The 20,654-nt window shown below is 30.2% G+C and overlaps 1 protein-coding gene across 2 annotated transcripts in view; it reads right to left on the reverse strand.

The window, feature by feature from the left end:
• The window catches only part of LOC122502810, a 69,457-nt gene extending 51,115 nt beyond the window's left edge, over positions 1–18,342 (reverse strand). The window contains exons 1-2 of one of the 2 annotated variants that reach the window (XM_043613068.1): positions 17,969–18,342; positions 15,685–16,388 (exon numbers count right to left, since the gene is read on the reverse strand). In XM_043613068.1, coding sequence (XP_043469003.1) covers positions 15,685–15,979 — 295 coding nt within the window. In that variant the 5' untranslated portion in view covers positions 15,980–16,388; positions 17,969–18,342. The remainder of the gene's footprint in view (positions 1–15,684; positions 16,389–17,968) is intronic. The other variant, XM_043613067.1, reaches the window with a different exon arrangement.
• Between the last annotated feature and the right edge of the window lie 2,312 nt (positions 18,343–20,654).

Consider the following 20,654-nt stretch of genomic DNA (forward strand, 5'->3'; position numbering starts at 1 on the left):
AAAAAAAAAATGCACAAAACCTTATGTTTAATTTTTTTACATAAAATACATGTATCAAACTGTAAGTGGTGCGAATTTCAATAAAAAACATTAATAATTAACTTGTCAGGAATTTTTTTTTAAAAAAAAGTTAACTCTCCACCTCTTGAAGTTAGATCGGATTTTTTTTTTGGAAAAGTTTTGTGAAAACAAATGAAATCAAATGCCCTTTACACGAAATCGATAAAGTGAAAATTGGCCGAGTTATTCCATTTGTTTATGTCAAAAAAACATACCCTTTTTTAACGTCTATTATTATGCACTTAAATAAAAAAAATCAATTTCCCATTTAAATGGAATTAAAGTTAGACTCCTTAACTGTACTCGCCAAGAAAAAAAAACGAAATTCGCAGGTCCAAAAGTGGGGAAATTCCGTTGAAAAATTATATGTTTTAGTTAACAAATGGAATTATGCATAAACTATTTACCCGATCAAGTTGATTTTTTTTGGGATTTATTCAGCCTCGCAAGGGGAATATTTCTGGGATGTTAGAAACAAATTCGATAATTATTAACAAAGTTATTAAACAATTAAAAAAGTGCTATTTTTAATGGTTTAAATTCATTTGCAACTAAACTAATTAAGCTTTTTTAACTTGCGACCAATCATTTGAAAGCTATTTCCAAGCTCTATAACTTTCAATCACAACTTTTTCCCCTAAAATTTAACCGGAAGCAACAGTCATCGAAAAACCATGTTTTTCGAACTTTGGCGATTGTTTACACCATTTTTCGCAACCGGAAATGTGGTGCAAACTATGGGGCTCTTATTTGGGGCCCTCAAACTACAAGAAACTTTATAAGCTCACTTTGCATTTACTTTCCATATGCAGGTTTAGGTTAGCAAATGTGGTGTCGACTTTGCAGCCTCAGGGTCCTGAGTTCAACTCCTCGAATCTTCAGATTTTTCTATAATTGTTTATGTTTCTCTGTTTCAGCATTTAATATATTTACTGTCTCCAATTTAAAATTAATAATAACATTGATAATAATAATAATAATAATAATAATAATTAAACAATTAATCAGACTGACATGTAATTTTTTTAACCGGCCCGGTACCACACCGGTTGTTTTTTAGTGCCGACCCGGTACTGTGTCAGATATTCATTAGTGCCGGCCCGGTACGGTTGCCGGATACCTACCGAAGTTATCATCCGGCAATTTACCGGTACTGTGCCGGTGGAATGAACAGATTTATGCCGGTACTGGACCAGTACCTAGCCGGTTGTGCAGCCGGTAATAAACCGGCACTAAATGCCTTCCAACAATAACCGGGCCAGTACCGCCCCGGTGGATTATTCGGTACCGGCCCGGTACGTATGCCGGATACCTGCCGCAGTTATCATCCGGCAATTTGCCGGTACCGAGACGGTAAAAATTACGGTCTTATGCCGGTACCGCCCCGGCACTTATAATAATTCGCCGTTTGTACCGGGCCGGTACCATCCCGGTCGTCAATTTCTACCTGGGTCTTCACTAGGTGTTTTTGAGGTCGCTTATTACGAATCTGGTGTCACATTTTCGAAATTGAAAATTATTGTGGATCTAATATGGTATTATATATGTTAGTAAAATCGAAAAACGTGAAATTCGAAGTCTTTTGAGTACTTGAAAAAAAGATTTCCACACCTATAGATATCTAAATTGAGAAAAGATGTATTTACAGGTCCAGATATAAGCAAAGGAGTGATTCTGTATTATATTCTAAAAACGAAACCAACTATACGAAGATCAATTAAAGAAAAATGTGTAAAGGTTCATAAAGAATAATAAAACTTTGAATTTTCTTTACTAAAAGAGTGTACAAATTATGCTCTAAATGTTCGAATTTTATGTTTTTCGATTTTACTAACATACAATACCATATTAGATCCGCAATTTTAAATTTCGAAAATCTGACATCAGATTCGTAATTAGCGACCTCAAAAACCCCCGAGTAAGAAGTTTCAAGCGAATCCGATCAATTTTTTTTTATTTTGACAGCCGCCATATTGGATCCGCCATTTTGAATTTTGAAAATCCGACATCGGTTTTCTAATCAAAGATCCCAAAATATGAAGTATCAGATGCTTAAGTTAAAGTAATTTCCAATTATTCTTTTCTTCCTTTTTTCAGTTTTTAGGTCGTGCAACCTAAACTTTAAATTGTTGTACCTTAGTGAAAAAAAGTGAATGAAAATTATTGTTATACGACGACGATGAGAATAAATTGTTTATAGCTATAATATAATGAGTAGACAGACTCCAGTGTGATACTGTATAACATAAATTATTATTATAAGTTATATAATCTAATGAATATCATTTACTAATAATAATATAAAAATGCAAAAAAAAGAACTTGTATAAGAGTTTACAATTTAGAAATTTTCACTACATGATAAATTAGATCATTTTCAGATAAATTTCAAGAAAAAAGGAACATTTAGACCTAACGAATATAGTTATAAATATACAATTTAATTTTTATAAACTCATTCAAGTATATATACACATATATAGATTCACCAATTTTGCACGTGATTCAATTTTAATTTTTTTTTCTCTATCCATTTTGTTTGTTTTGTCAAGAGTATATCAAGTTTTATGAATTCTAAACTTTTATTATCCATAACGTTCAACTCCATCTTATTTCAGCAAAGTTTATGAGATTTTCAATTTACACAACCAACAAAAACCAACAAAAACAAAATTCTAAATTTTGTAAGCCTGTGTAATTCTCGCGATAAATTCTATTAAAATTTTAAAAATCCTCATTAAATTCTTTTGAAGAATTTCTTTGAATTTTTTTAAAACAATGGAGTTTCTTAATAATATTATTATTATATTATTCTAAATAATAATTCTTAATAATTTTAATAAAGCAATAGAATTTTATTAAAATTGTATTGAAAATAATTTAATTTCTGTAAAGAATTTTATAAAAATGAAGCATATTCAAAATAATTGCATTCATCAGAAGAATTTTATTATTTTTCGAAAATAATTAAATTCCTTCAATTTTTTTGACAAATATATTTCAAAATTGCATTTTCGAGGGCTTGTATTTAATTCAGTATATGCTGCGGTTTCTAGTATAATTATTGACGAACAGCATGGATGTGTACAGGGACGTTCTACCCTGACAAATCTTGCTTTGTTTACTAATTTCATAATTTTGAATATGGAAAAAGGTTATCAAACTGATGCAGTATGTGCTGATTTTTCTAAGGCCTTCGACAAGGTAGATCAACAATTGTTGTTAAATAAGTTGCGGGTCATGGGTGTGTCTGACAATTTGGTTTCATTTTTTGGGAATTATCTATCTGAAAGATTTTAATCCGTTAAAATTAAATATGACTATTCTGATCCGTTCTTATCTACTTCTGGTGTACCACAAGGATCGAATTTGGGACCACTTTTGTTTGTCATTTATATGAATGATATTAAGCAAGTATATTTAAAAAGTATTTTTTCTTATTGTACGCTGATGACCTTAAGGTATATAAATTGATTGATTCTATTAATCCTGACTCTGATTCATTTGATTTGCAATCAGATCTAGATCGTTTAGAGGATTGGTGTAACAAAAATCATATGTATGTACACTACCGTCCAAAAGTATCAGGACGATTACATTCGACTCTATGAAAAAACATGCCATCGCTTTTTCAATCTTATCTCGGAAATAAAAGGAGGTACAAAAAAAACTTAAATACGGTTAGAAAGCAGATTAAATTCTGCGTAAAATAAGCCATTTTTGAAGTCATTTCGTTAATTATTTTTTAAGTTGTAGAGTGAGAAAGAAATAAAAAAAATTATCAAATTTCCTCATTTTTGTCTCTTGACTTTAACTTTTTGAAAAATCTAGAAAAATTTAGATAAAATTTTTCTAAAAACACAAAAATCTTCGTTAGAATTTCAGCTTTAAAATAAGCCTTCGAAAATTAAAAAAGGTCAATCCGTCTTCGATATATCATTAAAAATGTGAAGCCGTGTTTCGACCGATTGGTGCATTGAAATTCAACTGTGACGACTCGATTCTGGCTTCGCGCGGCAGCGAATGAGAGAGAAAACAGAATTTAATCAGCTTTCTAACCGTATTTAACCCATAATTGCCCATGGGCACAGGAACGCAGATATCAAAAAAATAACAATTGGGATCCTGGCATGGGGTCTAATAATAATTTTTGACGTTAAAAATTTTGTTTAAAAAAATTTGTTTAAAAAATTTGTTATAAACAAATTAAGAAAAATTAATTTTCATAAAAAACTGATAGCGCCATTGGATTCTACGCAAAAAGCTACTACGAGAACATATGTTACATAATTTTTTAAAAAAGACCTATTGTTATAAAAATGTTATAAACAATTAGTCTGCATAAATACTCGTTCCAGCCCATGGGCACAGAAACGCAGATATCAAAAAAGTAACAATTGGGATCCTGGCATGGGGTCTAATAATAATTTTTGACGTTAAAAATTGTTTAAAATAAAATTTTTTTAAACAATTTGTTATAAACAAATAAAGAAAAACTGATTTTTATAAAATTATGTTATATATATTATATATATATATTCCAGGATCCCAATATGTAGTTACTTTTTTGATATCTGCGTTTCTGTGCCCATGGGCTGGAACGAGTATATATGCTAATTGTTTATAACATTTTTATAACAATAGGTCTTTTTTAAAAAATTATGTAACATATGTTCTCGTAGTAGCTTTTCGCGTAGAATTGAATGGTGCTATCAGTTTTTTTATGAAAATCAATTTTTCTTAATTTGTTTATAACAAATTTAAAAACAAAATTTTTTAAACAAAATTTTTAACGTCAAAAATTATTATTAGACCCCATGCCAGGATCCCAATTGTTATTTTTTTGATATTTGCGTTCCTGTGCCCATGGGCATTAATGGATTAATTTTTTTTTGTACCTCCATTTATTTCCGAGATATGATTGAAAAAGCGATGGCATGTTTTTTCATAGAGTCGATTGTAATCGTCCTGATACTTTTGGACGGTAGTGTAAATATGAATAAGAGTTCAGTAATATCTTTTTCCAAGAGAAATACATTCATGTATTGCTACAATGTTGGTCGGGAAGAACTTGTAAGAGTGTAACTTTTGTGTAATAATCTCAGTTTTGATGATCATATATCTGAAATCATTTCTGGGGCTCTAAAATGTTTGGGGTTTGTTATGAGAAATGCATCAATTTTTTATACTGAAAATGTGCTTAAAGTTCTTTATTTCTCTCTTGTGAGACCAATATTGGAGTATGCTTCTATAATTTGGGTACCATTTTATACAATCTACAGAGTAAGAATAGAACGTGTTCAGAATAGATTTTTCCGATTTATAGCACGTCAACTTCGTATATCTTTTGACAGATACAGCCATGATTATAGTAACTTTCGTGTTCTTTTGCAGATACCTTTAGTCATATCCAGATTTCTATTTAAAGACATGACCTTTTTATACAAAATTTTAAATGCTAAAATTGATTGCACAATATTATTGTCAATGATTAAATTGTCAGTTCCTATTCGAGGAACCAGAAATTTTACGTTATTTTTTTAATCTTTTCACAGAACTAATTACGGATATCATTCAATATTCAATAGACTTAGTAAAGAGGCTAATGAACTTCCTAATTTCATAGACTTTTTTATGACAATTTTACTAGATTCACTGCATTATTACGTAAAAATATACTAAAACCATTGTAGTAGGGTCCGCTTAGTTAATATAAATTAGATAAATTACTACTTGTATGTCACAAGATTATGTAACTTCTAGTTTTATGAATACTTATGTATGAAAAGGCAAGACCCGTCTACAATAAATGAAAATGAAATTTCAAATTCTTGTTGAAATTGAATTTAATGGAAATTTTTAAAAATAATTAAATTCTTTCGTGGAATTTTATTTGAAATGGATTAGAAATAATTGAATTCTTGCGATGAATCTTACTATTTATAAAAATAATTGAATTCTTTCGTGAAATTTTATTAACCCGTTGCCTGTTTCCGACCCACGGGTGGGTCGTGAAAAAGTTTGGCCATAACTGTTTCCGACCCACCTGTGGGTCGTGTTCATTTTCACTCAAAATAAATATAATTTGTATATAAATTGATAGATATTTTTCTTTATATCAATATTATAAGACATTATAAGGGTCATTAATGATATTTTTACAATAATTGAATAATTAGTTATAATTTAAATATATTCTACTATTTGAAAAAGTATCAGATTCCGCTGGGCATTTTGGGACAATCATGTTGTATTTTCCTCAAACAGTTAAGGGGTTAAAATTTTGTAAAAAATAATTGAATTTTTGCAAAAAAATTTACTATTTATAAAATTAATTAAATTCTTCCAAAGAATGGTATTATTTATATAAAACAAATTGAATTCTTGTGAAGAAATTAAAATTTTTGAAAATATAAACAATAATAATTAATTTTGTACTTAGGGGCCGTACACATAATACGTCACGCGGCTAGGGGGAGGGAGGGGGTCTGAGAATTGTGACTAAGTGTGACATGGGGGAGGGGGGGGGGTGAACTCATGTGTTACGTCACAATCTTTTAAATTCAAAGATTATAAGAAATTATATGTGACAATGTCACTTTTTCTAAATAAAACAAGTTAAAAATGCTTTAAACTATTTAATATCTATTATGTACCTATTTAACATCTATTGATTTATTATTTATAATATAATATGATAAATAATATATTCTCTTAATTTGAATCAGTTAAAAATCTTGGTTTTAACTGACAATCAGCAGTGACTGACTTTTTGCTTCTGAATCAGTTAAAAAAATAACTGAAAAATTATCCACAAAACACCGAAACTTTTCTAAATATGTATATTAAAGATTTGCTTGCATACTTCAAAAAATTTACTTGCAAAGTTTAGTTAAAATTGTGTAAAGATTTAAATTTTTTACTACAATAAATGTTTATCGTCAAATTTTCTTAAAAATATAGCTTGAAACATTCCTGAACATTTTAATTACATTTTCGACTATAATTTCGTGAATATTTTCAGGAAAGTTTCGCGTTAAACATTTATTAAAGTGGGATATTTAAATCTTTACACAATTTTCACTAAACTTTGCATTTAAATATTTCGAAGCTTGCGAGTAAATCTTTAATAAATTTTTAGGAAAGTTTCGGTGATATGTAGGTAGTTAAACGTGACTAAATGAATTAATCAAAAAAAATTGTATTGAAACATCAGTTATTTTTAACTAATTGTCAGAAAAAAATATTTTTAACTGATTCAATAATTTTGAGTGTAGGATATAATATATAATGTCAAATGTATAAAATTCACATTAAAATTTACGTGTGTGACGTGACGTTATAGGGGGAGGGGGGGTTCAAGGTTTGTGACGAAGTGTGACATAGGGGGAGGGAGGGGTTAAAAATGGTCAAAAATCGCGTGACGTATTATGTGTACGGCCCCTTAATAAGTACAAAATAAATAATAATTTTTAAAATTTAGATTATGAAATTATTTTAAAATTTATATTTAAAAATAAAAAATTTTGTAATTTGCATAACAATAATAAATCAAATAACATGTTCCGCGCGTATCATTTGCTAGTTTTTAATAAACAATAGAAATCACTATCAATAATTTCAGGAATTATTAAAATAATAATTCTTATTATGAATTAAATTTGAAGCCGGTAACTTTAACTTCCTAACGAAAAGAAATAAACAAAACGAAAAGATAAACAGTTTTTTTAAAAATATTTTTAATAATAACAAACAATTTTTTACTTTTGCAGGTAATTAGTATTAAATTGCCATCAAAAATGTTCGCATTTTGTTTTTTCTTGTTTTTTAGTTCGAAAAGCTATCGAAAAAAAAAGTTTTGTAATTATTTTGTCTTTCCTAATCAGTAAGAAATTGAATTAAATAATTTGCGGGAAAATTCAACAATATTTATCGCAAAATGAATAAAGCAATTTTCAAATTACACATGTAGGATGGTTATATTTTCGGTCTCTAAATAAAATTTGTATTTCGCGCTCAGTCCATTTTGTTAGCACATGCGTGCGGTGTAATACACACAGTCTTTTGGCGTCAGTCACAATGTAACGTGCTTAATGTATAATAATAATTTGATTCATTTTTTAAATAAATCTTTTGATGTTTTATGGAACATAATTTGTTGATTCACTAATTCCTTACAAATTGGGGGCTCGTGCCGAGATTCGAGCGGACATGAACAGTGTAGTGAACAAGTTTTCTGTGTAATAAGTGTTTTGTAGCTAAAAAACGACGCCAACAACGATAAACGACGCAATAGATTTCTCAACGACGATACGAGAATCTTTGAATCTTTAAACGACGATAACAAAGTTGATTAGTGCAGAGTTTTTGTTCATAATCTGAATCGAAATGGAAAATCTCGCTCAAATTCCATCAATTAGAGACAAACTAAAAGTAGCTCCACGAGCAGCCATATTGGCCATGCATCGGTTCGTGTTCGAGGAAGACGGTAATAGAAAAAATCGCCAACGACTTCGCGAATTTTTGGGTTTTAATTTTAATGACGATTCTGAAGAATATAAAAATAAAATGAATTTCGTTAGCAGACTTTCATTCGGAGACTTAACATTTTGAAAAGTTTAATCGACATTAATCAGTTGCAAAATGTACATGAAGACGACGACAATACCACAGAAGACGACGATTATGGGTCGGTAATAATTCAAACAAAATAGGAAATAACAATACCGACCATCAACAGGGCGCACAACAAAATGGTTTGTTTGTTGACCGTGGCGCTGCTCAAAGAAACATAGCAGACGACAACGACGGAGCAGTAAATATCAACAGAGAAAGAAACGACGACGGTGCTAATGATGGCGAAAATGTAAACGGTGGTGAAAATTCAAATATCGGAGACGACGAACACGATGATAATGACGAGGGAATGAGTGTTTTATCAAGAAACGATAGTGTGAGAATAAATCGAAATGAGACTATGAATCGAGGAAGTCATTCTAAATTTACATTTAATTTTAGAGACGTTGAAGACTTCGTTCGCGAGTTTGACGGTGGGAGCAACTATCCGGTCGAAAGGTGGATTTCCGACTTCGAAGATACGGCTATTATGTTTCAATGGTCCGAACTAGAGAAGGTAGTGTTTGCTAAAAAGACTTTGAAAGGAGTAGCAAAACTTTTTATGCAAAGTGAAGGAACTGTCAAAACGTGGAATAAGTTTAAAAAACTAATGCTTGATGAATTTGCTACTAATGTAAACAGTGCTCAAATTCATAAAAATCTCAGTGAACGTAAAATTAAAAAAGGTTAAACGATTCAGGAATATTTTTTAATAATGAAAAAAATGTCCAAAGGTGTAATTGAAAACGATGCTTTATTTGAATACATAATTGACGGATTAAACGATGATACAAACAATAAAGTTAATTTGTATGGAGCTAAAAGTGTTAGTGAATTTAAAGAAAAACTACGAGTGTACCAGAAAGTTAAAAATAGTATCGAGAAATCCAATCAACAATCGAAGATTCGAAATAATCCCACGAATAAATTTGATGCAACGCGCAAGAATTTCAAGGACGATGGAATTTCAAAAACGACTACTAAGGAACTGAAATCAGATGGTAAATGTTTTAACTGCGGCGAGAATGGACATATTTCCAGAGAATGCGATAAGAAAAACCTAGGTACAAAATGCTTTAATTGTAACAAATTCGGACATGTTTCAGCAAATTGTACACTACCGAAAAGGAGTAAGTCTAGATTTAATGAAAATGTAAACGTGATAACTGTACCAATAAAAAATGAAGCTATTAAAGAGGCAACTTGGTGCGGTCAAAAAATTTTAGCGTTAATTGATACTGGTAGTCCGATCTCTTTAATTCGAGAAGAAATATTTCTTAAATTTGACGACAGTAAAATTAAAATGATCAAATCGGAGCGTATTTTTTCAGGGTTAGGCAACGGTAAAGTTAGAACTAAAGGATATATTCAAACGACTGTAAATTTAGATAATGAAGATTATCCTTTAACTATTTATGTAATTCCTAACAACGCAATGATAAACGATAAACAAATGCAAAATAAACTTAAAGATTTACTTAATTCATATACGCCTGATAACAAAACGAAAACTACGAATATAAAATTAAAAATTATTCTAATAGACGAAAATCCAATATATCAAAGTCCGCGTAGATTATCCATTCAAGAGCGAGAATTTGTTAAAAAACAAATTCAAGAGTGGATAGAAGCAGGAATAATCGAACCTTGTTCTTCAGATTTTGCTAGTCCAATTGTCGTTGTCAGAAGAAAAGACGGATCGCTACGACTTTGTGTAGATTATAGAGAAATAAATCGAGTAATTGTAAAAGATCGACATTCATTACCATTAATAGAGGACGAAATTGATAAGCTCGTAGATTCTAAAATATTTTGTACGTTAGATCTAAAAACTGCTTTTTTGCAGGTGGAAATCGACGAGAATAGTAAAAAGTATACGGCGTTCGTTACTCATAATGGCCAATATCAGTTTTGGAGAGCACCGTTTGGTCTTTGCCTATCACCGCCTGTTTTTCAACGATTTATCAACTATATTTTCCACGATCTGATAGTTGAAGGAAATATGACTTTGTATTTGGACGATATTATTTTGAAGGCTCAAACTATGGAAGAGGCTTACAATCACTTGGTTAAAATTTTCAAGGTCGCCAGCGAATATGGTTTGGAGTTTAATTTCGAAAAATGCAGTTTTATGAAGGAACGTATCGAATTTTTTGGGTCACATTGTGGAGTATAATAATGTATATTCTTCTCCCAGTAAAGTTGACGCTGTCATTCGTTATCCAGAACCCAAATCGCTGAAAGAAGTTTAAAGGTATTTAGGTTTAACAGGATATTTTCGAAAATTTATCGAATCATATTCATTAATTGCAAAACCGTTAAGCGAAATGTTACGTAAGGATAAAGTTTTTCAGTTTAACGAACCTAAACGAAGTTCTTTCAATGAATTAAAAAACCAATTAACGAATCAACCCGTGTTAAAAATATTTAACCCAAAACACGAAACAGAAGTTCATACCGACGCTTCTCAAGATGGATTTGGAGCCATCTTATTTCAACGATCACCAGACGATAATAAACTGCACCCAGTTTATTACATGAGTAGAAAAACATCACCGACTCAGAGAAATTATCAAAGTTATAAACTCGAAGTTTTGGCAGTAATCGAAGCAATAAAAAAATTTAGGAATTATCTAATGGGATCAAAGGTAATAAAAATCGTCACGGATTGCGCTGCTTTTACGCAAACGATGAAGAAGAAAAATGTTTCAACTAAAATTTGGCGTTGGGCATCTCTTTTGGAAGATTTTAATTATGTCATCGAACATAGGCCGGGTAATCGCATGAAACATGTGGATGCGCTGAGCCGCATTGCAATTTTAAATGTAGTTGAAGATGATGTACTGGTCAGATTGCGAAAAGCACAAAATGAAGATCCGGAAATTATTACATTGAAAGAATCTGTGAAGAATAAGCCCGATAGAAATTATTCTCTACGTAGTGAAATCCTGTACAAATTTGTCAATGGTGAAGATTTACTAGTGGTGCCTTCGTCGATGCAGAAAGAAATAATTCAGTTAGTTCACCAAAAAGGACATTTCGCCGAAAGAAAAACTATAGATGTCATTAAAAAGGATTATTATATTCACAATCTTGAAGTAAAAGTAAGGAAAACGATCGAGAGCTGTATTCCGTGTATTTTGTCAAAGAAAAAACAAGGAAAACAAGGTTTTCTCCACCCGTTATCAAAACCCGACGTGCCACTAAACACATTCCACATAGATCACCTTGGTCCTTTGGAATCAACCAGTAAAAAGTACCAACACATTCTTGCGGTAATTGATAGCTTTACAAAATTTGTATGGCTATATCCTACAAAATCGACGACATCCCACGAGGTTATAGTGAAATTAAATGTCCAAAAACGTGTGTTTGGCAATCCTGTACATATCATTTCTGATAGAGGGACTGCTTTCTCATCAGCTGAATTTAAAAATTATTGTGAAGAGGAAGAGATCAAACATTCTATGATCACGACAGGACTGCCGAGAGCCAACGGCCAAGTGGAACGGCTCAACCGAACTTTGATACCAATACTGACTAAATTATCATTAGAAAATCCCGCAAAATGGTATCAACATGTAGATAGTGTCCAACAAATTTTAAATTCGACTTTTCAAAGAAGTATTAACACAACTCCTTTTGAAATTCTAATCGGCGTAAAAATGAAACTAAAGGAAGATCTACATTTGCGAGAAATTGTCGATCAAATATTTTAAGAAAATTTTGAAGAAGCCCGTGAAACTCTTCGAAAAGAAGCGAAAGAAAAAATACAAAAAATCCAGGAGGAAAATCGAAAAGGTTACAATCTTAGGCGACGTCAACCGAACAAATACAAATTAGGCGATTTAGTTGCGATAAAGCGTACGCAAATGGGTCCTGGCAGAAAATTACATGCAAAATATCTAGGTCCTTATTAAATCACTAATGTTAAATCAAACGATACATACGATGTTAAGCGTAAAACTGATGGCGAAGGTCCATCTAAGACTAGCTCATGTGCCGAATATCTAAAACCATGGGTAGCTATTAATTGATCATTCAAGTCGAATGAAAAGTCAGGACGGCCGAATGTAGGATGGTTATATTTTCGGTCTCTAAAAAAAATTTGTATTTCGCGCTCAGTCCATTTTGTTAGCACATGCATGCGGTGTAATACACACAGTCTTTTGGCGTCAGTCACAATGTAATGTGCTTAATGTATAATAATAATTTGATTCATTTTTTAAATAAATCTTTTGATATTTTATGGAACATAATTTGTTGATTCACTAATTCCCTACAAACATAAATTCAAAATTAAGCAAACAAAAAGTAATCATGAAAACGTTTTTAAATAAAAACACACAAAATAATTAAAATACAGTAAAATAAATTTGAAACAGTGGTTAAATAATAAATGAAGTTTCAATAAAGCAGTAGATTAAATGCTTTGACGAAGATAATATTATTTGAAAATTAAAACTAAAAAAACGTGTTTTATCTAATTTTCTCTAGTACACTTAATTAAAAATTTATTGATTATTATTTATGAAATTAAAAACTATTTTTATTTGGAAGAAAATAGTAAAAATATATGTAATTGATAAATAAAATAAAGTAGATAGTAAATAAAATTAATAAAAAATATAAAATTTAGTAAAAATAGTAAAAGAAATAATAAAGTAAATAAAATACATAATTTATAAAGCAAATAAAGTAAATAATCAAAAAGTCAAATAAAGTAAATAAAGCAAATAAAGTTAATAAAGAAAGTACAAATTAATGAAAAATAAAATAATTGACGAAAATTGTAAACTAAATTTAATAAACCGCACAAAATAATTGACATACTGAAAATTTAATTAAACGTATCATCAACGTTTCCTTACTTGTTATTAAAAATTATATTTAAAAATTTACATAAAAATGTTTGTAATAAAAAATTCATTAAAATTCAGAAGAAGCTATATAAACTGCTGCTCTGAATATATTTAACACGAAAATGAAAAGTGAAATTTAATTTTCATATTCAAAGGCACTTTTTTACTTTCTATAATATCATTTTTTTCGTTGACAGTGAAAGTACCGAAAGAATTTGTTCACTTATTTTGGAATTTTCATACCTGAATTTTGAATAATTAACTTTGATATTGATACACAAATATTATCAATTTCATCTTCTCGTGGAATTTTGTTTTTACATTCTTCAACTACTGATAGTATTAATCAAACTTTCCTTTTTCTAATCTTTATTCAATTCATTTAATTGATTTTTGAGGCATGATTCTATTTATTTTTACATATTTTGTCATATTTTTTCTCTCCTTTTCTTTAAATTTAATAAGTATTTTATTAAAAGTTTGCCTTTGTTTCTAATAAATTTATTTGAAAACAAAAAAGTATTTAACGGCTTTTCGATATTAAAGTTATTGTGTTCAAATATAAAGAGCAAACCAGAAATATGTTGTAAGAAACTTGAAGAAAAAAAATTATGTCTTTATAATCGTAATTTATGAAAAAAAGTATTTATTGTAAAATAGAAAAAGTGAAATTACCTTTGATTGCATAAAGTGCATTTAAAACATGAACTCTGCGAGGAAAAAAATTTAACAAGGCGATTGTTTTAAAAGTAAATAAATCTTTATTATTACGTTTTCATAATAATTGTAATAAAAGTAGAATTATTATTACGAACTCAGTTCAAATAATAATTTTTTTATAACGTCAAATTATGTTTTAAAGTAGAAAAACTTTTAATTTGAATAAATTATTTTCTTGATAGAGTTCATAAACGAAAGTTAACTTGATTTGTATTATAATTTTATAATCACAGTTAATATTACTAATAAGAATGATAACGATAATATAATAATAAAAGAATTTAATAATAATACTAAAAATAATAGTAATAATAATAAATAATAATAATAATTCTTTACTATATTTAATACCTAATGAAAAGAATTATATTTTTATATTGAAATAACCATGAATAAGGTCATCTTCTTCGACGTCTAAAAAACATCTGAAATAAGTTAATAATTATTAACTTCTTGAAAATTTCATTTTCAAATAACTTGTATTATATTGCTTCTGGTTTATTTATTTATATTTTATTTATAATAAAGATAAATTTAATGACTTAGAGTAATTATTAGATTCTTATAAGTAATTAATTTTATAATTCTTTTGACCATTTTTTAAATCAAAATTTGTGTACTTATCTAGTTATAAAATAATAATCGTGAATTATATTTTTTTAAAAATAGATGGTATGAGTTCCACTCCAATAATTACGAAAAAAATAATATATTTTTAAAGAGGAAACATGCAATGAAATTACTTATTAGGTTTCCAGATTAGTAGAGAAAAATATATGGTTACTATTCGCTATCAATTTATTTTATCTTGCTTCGTTAAACAAAATTTACAAGTTTGTTATGTGCATTTTTATCACATAAATAAGACTTTCTCACGAATTTAAGAGCATTAAAATTTAAAATATTGAAAATTGTCAATTTGACTGGTGTTGAAAAATAATTTGTGTATTTTTTTATTATTGTGACTGATAATTTTAGAATTTTTATCGAGTTTTGTGAAAAAGTACAATTTTTATTATTTTTCGTTAATTAGGTGTAGAAAAAATCCGCTTTATTTAATTCTATAGCGATAGTTTATTTAATTATCTTCTGTTTTATATCTGAAGATTTTTATTTTATAGACTACAATATTTGTAAAGTGAAAGAAAAAGATATAATACATTTATTCATGGCCATTAGAAAATTGCCTCTTGAGATCTTAGATGCTTCTTTAATTTATTCGATTGTTTTCGATAGTAGTTGTCTTCGTAAAGAAACTATACGTCGTTTTAAGGCTGATAAATTTTCCCTGTGATATAAGCGAGGCTTTCTTTTACCATACAGCAATTAAGGACAATTACAAAAAAATAACAATGAAAAGAAAAAAGTTTCACCTAATTATTTGAGTCTAATTAAATGTTTAATTTGCAGGAAAGTGAGTCCTTACCGAGAAGTAATTGTCCACAGGATGTGAACATAAGAATGTTGGTGTCGTCCTTGACTTGTGTTCTATGCTGCCTCGGCTCCTGCTCCTGTAGATGCTGTGGCGAATGTTGATGTTTATGTTTTGCCGATATAAGAACATCCTTTGAATGCTTCGACTCGGCCTTTGAGTCTTTTGATATTCGGGAAATATTTGTCTCCTTTGACAATTTCGACACTTTTGAGTCCTTTGAATTTGTGGAATCTTGACTTCTGACTGTTGAATCAAGACCCATTGCAGGTTGGTCCTCCATTTTCATTTAATTAATTATTTTTAATTTTCATTGTCTATTCAGTACAATTTTATTTTATCACTAGATTTGATGGTTCATTTGAAATTACTGCTATTTTATATTGTTACTAATTGTGACATTGAATATTAATATTATTGGACAACATTAATTATCAATATTACTATTAATTATTATTCATATTAATTATCAATAATAATTATGAAATTGGTCTTTGATTATGACATCGATTATTACCGATTATGACATTAGTTATCAGTGACTTTCACTGGGAATTTGTGTTTAAATTGTCAATTTTTACATGTAATTGAATTAACGATCTAGTGATAAATCGATTAGCTTGGTATGATCATCAGTATCCTCTGTAATTTCGTTAAGGTCAGTGGATTCTATTTACAGTTGGCTGGGCCTCGACGATCTGTAAATTAAGGAAATAATGCTCTTGTACATTGGTGCTTCGAAATGAAACGCAAGACTGTTAGTGCTACATCGTAGATACAGCATAATTAATCATTTCGCGAAAATTTCAAGTTCTTAATTAACTCCATTATTCCATACTGGTGTAAGAAAGCTGAAAATTCCTCTGGCAAAAGCGTTAAATTTTAATTAGCATAACTAAATCTGCAATTTTTTCTAATATAGGGAATATTATATTATTATAGTGGTAAAGAATAATTCCTTTAGAGAGAAGAATTTCTTGTTTAGCCTCATTTTGTTCTATCAACATTTTAACTTAACTTCTTCTTTTTTCCTTTTTATTAAAATGTCTGAAAAATTAAAATATTACCACATCGTAAAATTCTACTTTTTGAAAATTAATAAACTGGTTTTATGACTTTTCTGAAATTATTAAGCATTCCAAGAGTTCTTTATTTAAAAGAAAAAGAATTTTTGTCACTTGACATTATTTTCAATTTAAATTAATTGAATTTTATCATCTCTTTCTATAAAATTATTTTAAGTCGCATTAATATTTATTTTTAGTGAATTCATATATGAAATGCCGGAATTTTGTTTACATTTTCGAAAGAAAAATACATTTAGCATTGCACAATTGATGATAAATTGAAAAATTAATCAAATTTTGATAAATGTCAAACTATTTTTTAGGTAAATTTATGGATTTTGCTCTAAAGTAAAAAAGACGTTATTAAAATTCTTATAAAATGATAATTTTTCACTCCGTTTATAGGGGAGGAAAAAAAAATTTTGTAATGGAAATGCTAATTATTTTACGTTACTTTCTATAATTTAGACACTTGTCACGATTCACACGCAAATTATTTTCCATAATAATAATATAAAACTGGTTTGACATGTGTATAAAAACGTATATTTTATGCATTTGTAGCACTCTATGTGTATTACATTAAGAATTTATGGTTTGTGTTACGAGTTTATAGTATAGTCTTTTTAACTCCTGGAAAAATATCTGAAGCAAGAGAATGGCTTTTAACCACAATACAAGAAATTCCTTCTGATCTAGAGAAACTTATTTCAACTTGGCAAAAAAAAGTTGTATTGTCTTCAATTATTGTTCTTTAGTTTGCTATTGTTTTCTCAGAAAAAAACGAATAGATAATATTATTAATGAAAAGTATTTTTTGTAACGTTAAAACAATTTGAAAAAATTAAGATTTATAAAAACAGATTTTTAGAAAAGAAATACAAAGTTTTGTTTAATCTAAAAAAAGGAAATTATATATACAACTATAAAATAGAATCTTTAGATAATTAAAATTAAATTTGGTTCATTAATATTAAATTAATTTAAGGGATTCACTTTTGTAGACTTCACTTTTTGTTAATTACACTTTTACTCGATCACTTTAGAAAAGTCACATGTTACTATTTTTTTTGTTTTAATAAGCGCTTCCGCTCATTGAGTAACGATGGATAAAGCCGCATATTTTCTTTTACAGGTTATAGTGAATGAACTTGGTGAGATGAAATCTAATGAGAAGTTTTTCCAACGAGTTCTTTGCCAGAACGACGTACCAGTTTGATGTGTTTTTTCCTCTTTCCGGGTCACATGGTTCCTTGAGGAGAAAAATCACTTCACACAACTTAAGTTAACAATCACAGATAAAAAATGAGTTTTGAGAATTAAAAAAAACAACAACAATCAAATCGAAAAAGTGTCGCAAGGTGCACGTTTTCTTCGAATGTAACTGCTTGTAGTCTGGTCAGTGACTGGCACCTTCTCAGATTCTCTCCCTCTCCTACTGTTAATGTATAGTACTCGCGGTGTACTCTCTGGTGTACTCTCTCTCTATTATTTTTCTCCCCATCCATTCTTTTCTGCCCTTCTCGTGTTTCCATATAAACAATATTTTTTTTCTCCTTTTTCTCCTCGGCGTTGCCAGATGCTTCTCTCTCCTCTCCTCTCTTCTCTTGTCATTTTTCAACGGAATGGCATCTAAATTGTCAGGTTTTACCGCGTGTGGCAAGGTTTATTAGTATAAAATAAACGAGATTTAATGGAAGATTGCTTAAAAGGAATATAGAAGAGTGAGGAATGCAAAAACGAAACTGTGAAAGATTTAAGAATTAGGTTGAGGAAGTAACAGAAAGGAATTTCAAAGTCGAGAATGTAATATAGAATAATGAAAGAAGGAAGAAATAATAAACAAAGAAAAAGATACAGTTTTCAGAAGCGTGTATATAAAAAGGGAAGGAATTGAGGCGTTAAGTTTTGTAATAATTACAGTATTTTTTATTATGTAACTTATTCATGTTACTTTATTTCCGATTTGTTTTCCGAAATACTCATTTCTTGCGTAAATTTGTATTTTCGAAAATATTTTCCTTTAGATAACAATAGTTTGCTCTTGATTTCACATTCTTGAAATGCTTCTGAATCATGACTTTGCTTGCTCTGCTCGCTTTGCTCTCACGAGCTATAAAAAGAAGAAACAATTTAGCATGAATAGAGACAAGATATAGCGATTCAATACTTTTAATACTTTTTTAATTTTTCCTTTATATTTTTCATTTCCCTTTTTTTGCAAAGTGCACGAGATTTGCAAGATATGTTGAAAAGAATTGCAGAAAATTATAAGACATTAATTTTCTACAACACATTTAGAAAAGAATGCAAATAGGAAATATTTTCAACAACATTTTTTCTCCGTGTAGATATTATATAAATAAATAATAAGTAAATTTTTAGTAATCTCTTATTATATTAAGTTGAAGAACGACCGACCGACCGACCGACCGACCGACCCTAGCCGTATATATATGTATATCTTTTAAAAATAATATTAACACAAATGTATACATATTCACAATGTCACGTATGCGCAGTAGTGTTCTGTCAATGTTACGCATGCGCAGTAGTGTTCTGTCAATGTTACGCATGCGCAGTAGTGTTCTGTCAATGTTACGCATGCGCAGTAGTGTTCTATCACTGTTACGCATGCGCAGTAGTGTTCTATCACTGTTACGCATGCGCAGTAGTGTTCTATCACTGTTACGCATGCGCAGTAGTGTTCTATCACTGTTACGCATGCGCAGTAGTGTTCTATCACTGTTACGCATGCGCAGTAGTGTTCTATCACTGTTACGCATGCGCAGTAGTGTTCTATCACTGTTACGCATGCGCAGTAGTGTTCTATCACTGTTACGCATGCGCAGTAGTGTTCTATCACTGTTACGCATGCGCAGTAGTGTTCTATCACTGTTACGCATGCGCAGTAGTGTTCTATCACTGTTACGCATGCGCAGTAGTGTTCTATCACTGTTACGCATGCGCAGTAGTGTTCTGTCCATGTTACGCATGCGCAGTAGTGTTCTGTCAATGTTACGCATGCGCAGTAGTGTTCTATCACTGTTACGCATGCGCAGTAGTGTTCTATCACTGTTACGCATGCGCAGTAGTGTTCTGTCACTGTTACGCATGCGCAGTAGTGTTCTGTCAATATTACACATGCGCAGTAGTGTTCTATCACTGTTACGCATGCGCAGTAGTGTTCTGTCAATATTACGCATGCGCAGTAGTGTTCTTTAAATATCAGGCATGCGCAGTAGTGTTCTGTCAATATTACACATGCGCAGTAGTGTTCTGACAATATTACACATGCGCAGTAGTGTTCTATTAGTGCCACGCATGCGCAGTAGTGTTCTGTCAATATTAGGCATGCGCAGTAGTGTTCTGTCAATGTTACGCATGCGCAGTAGTGTTCTATCACTGTTACGCATGCGCAGTAGTGTTCTGTCAATATTACGCATGCGCAGTAGTGTTCTGTCAATGTTACGCATGCGCAGTAGTGTTCTATCACTGTTGCGCATGCGCAGTAGTGTTCTGTCAATATTACACATGCGCAGTAGTGTTCTATCACTGTTACGCATGCGCAGTAGTGTTCTGTCAATATTACACATGCGCAGTAGTGTTCTGACAATATTACACATGCGCAGTAGTGTTCTATTAGTGCCACGCATGCGCAGTAGTGTTCTGTCAATATTACACATGCGCAGTAGTGTTCTGTCAATATTAGGCATGCGCAGTAGTGTTCTGTCAATATTACGCATGCGCAGTAGTGTTCTTTAAATATCAGGCATGCGCAGTAGTGTTCTATGAATATCAGGCATGCGCAGTAGTGTTCTATCAATGTCAGGCATGCGCACTATTGTTCTATGAATGTCAGGCATGCGCAGTAGTGTTCTATCAATGTGAGGAATG

The sequence above is a fragment of the Leptopilina heterotoma genome, unplaced genomic scaffold (assembly GCF_015476425.1).
Source record: "Leptopilina heterotoma isolate Lh14 unplaced genomic scaffold, ASM1547642v1 Lhet_239, whole genome shotgun sequence".
Lineage (NCBI taxonomy): Eukaryota > Metazoa > Arthropoda > Insecta > Hymenoptera > Figitidae > Leptopilina > Leptopilina heterotoma.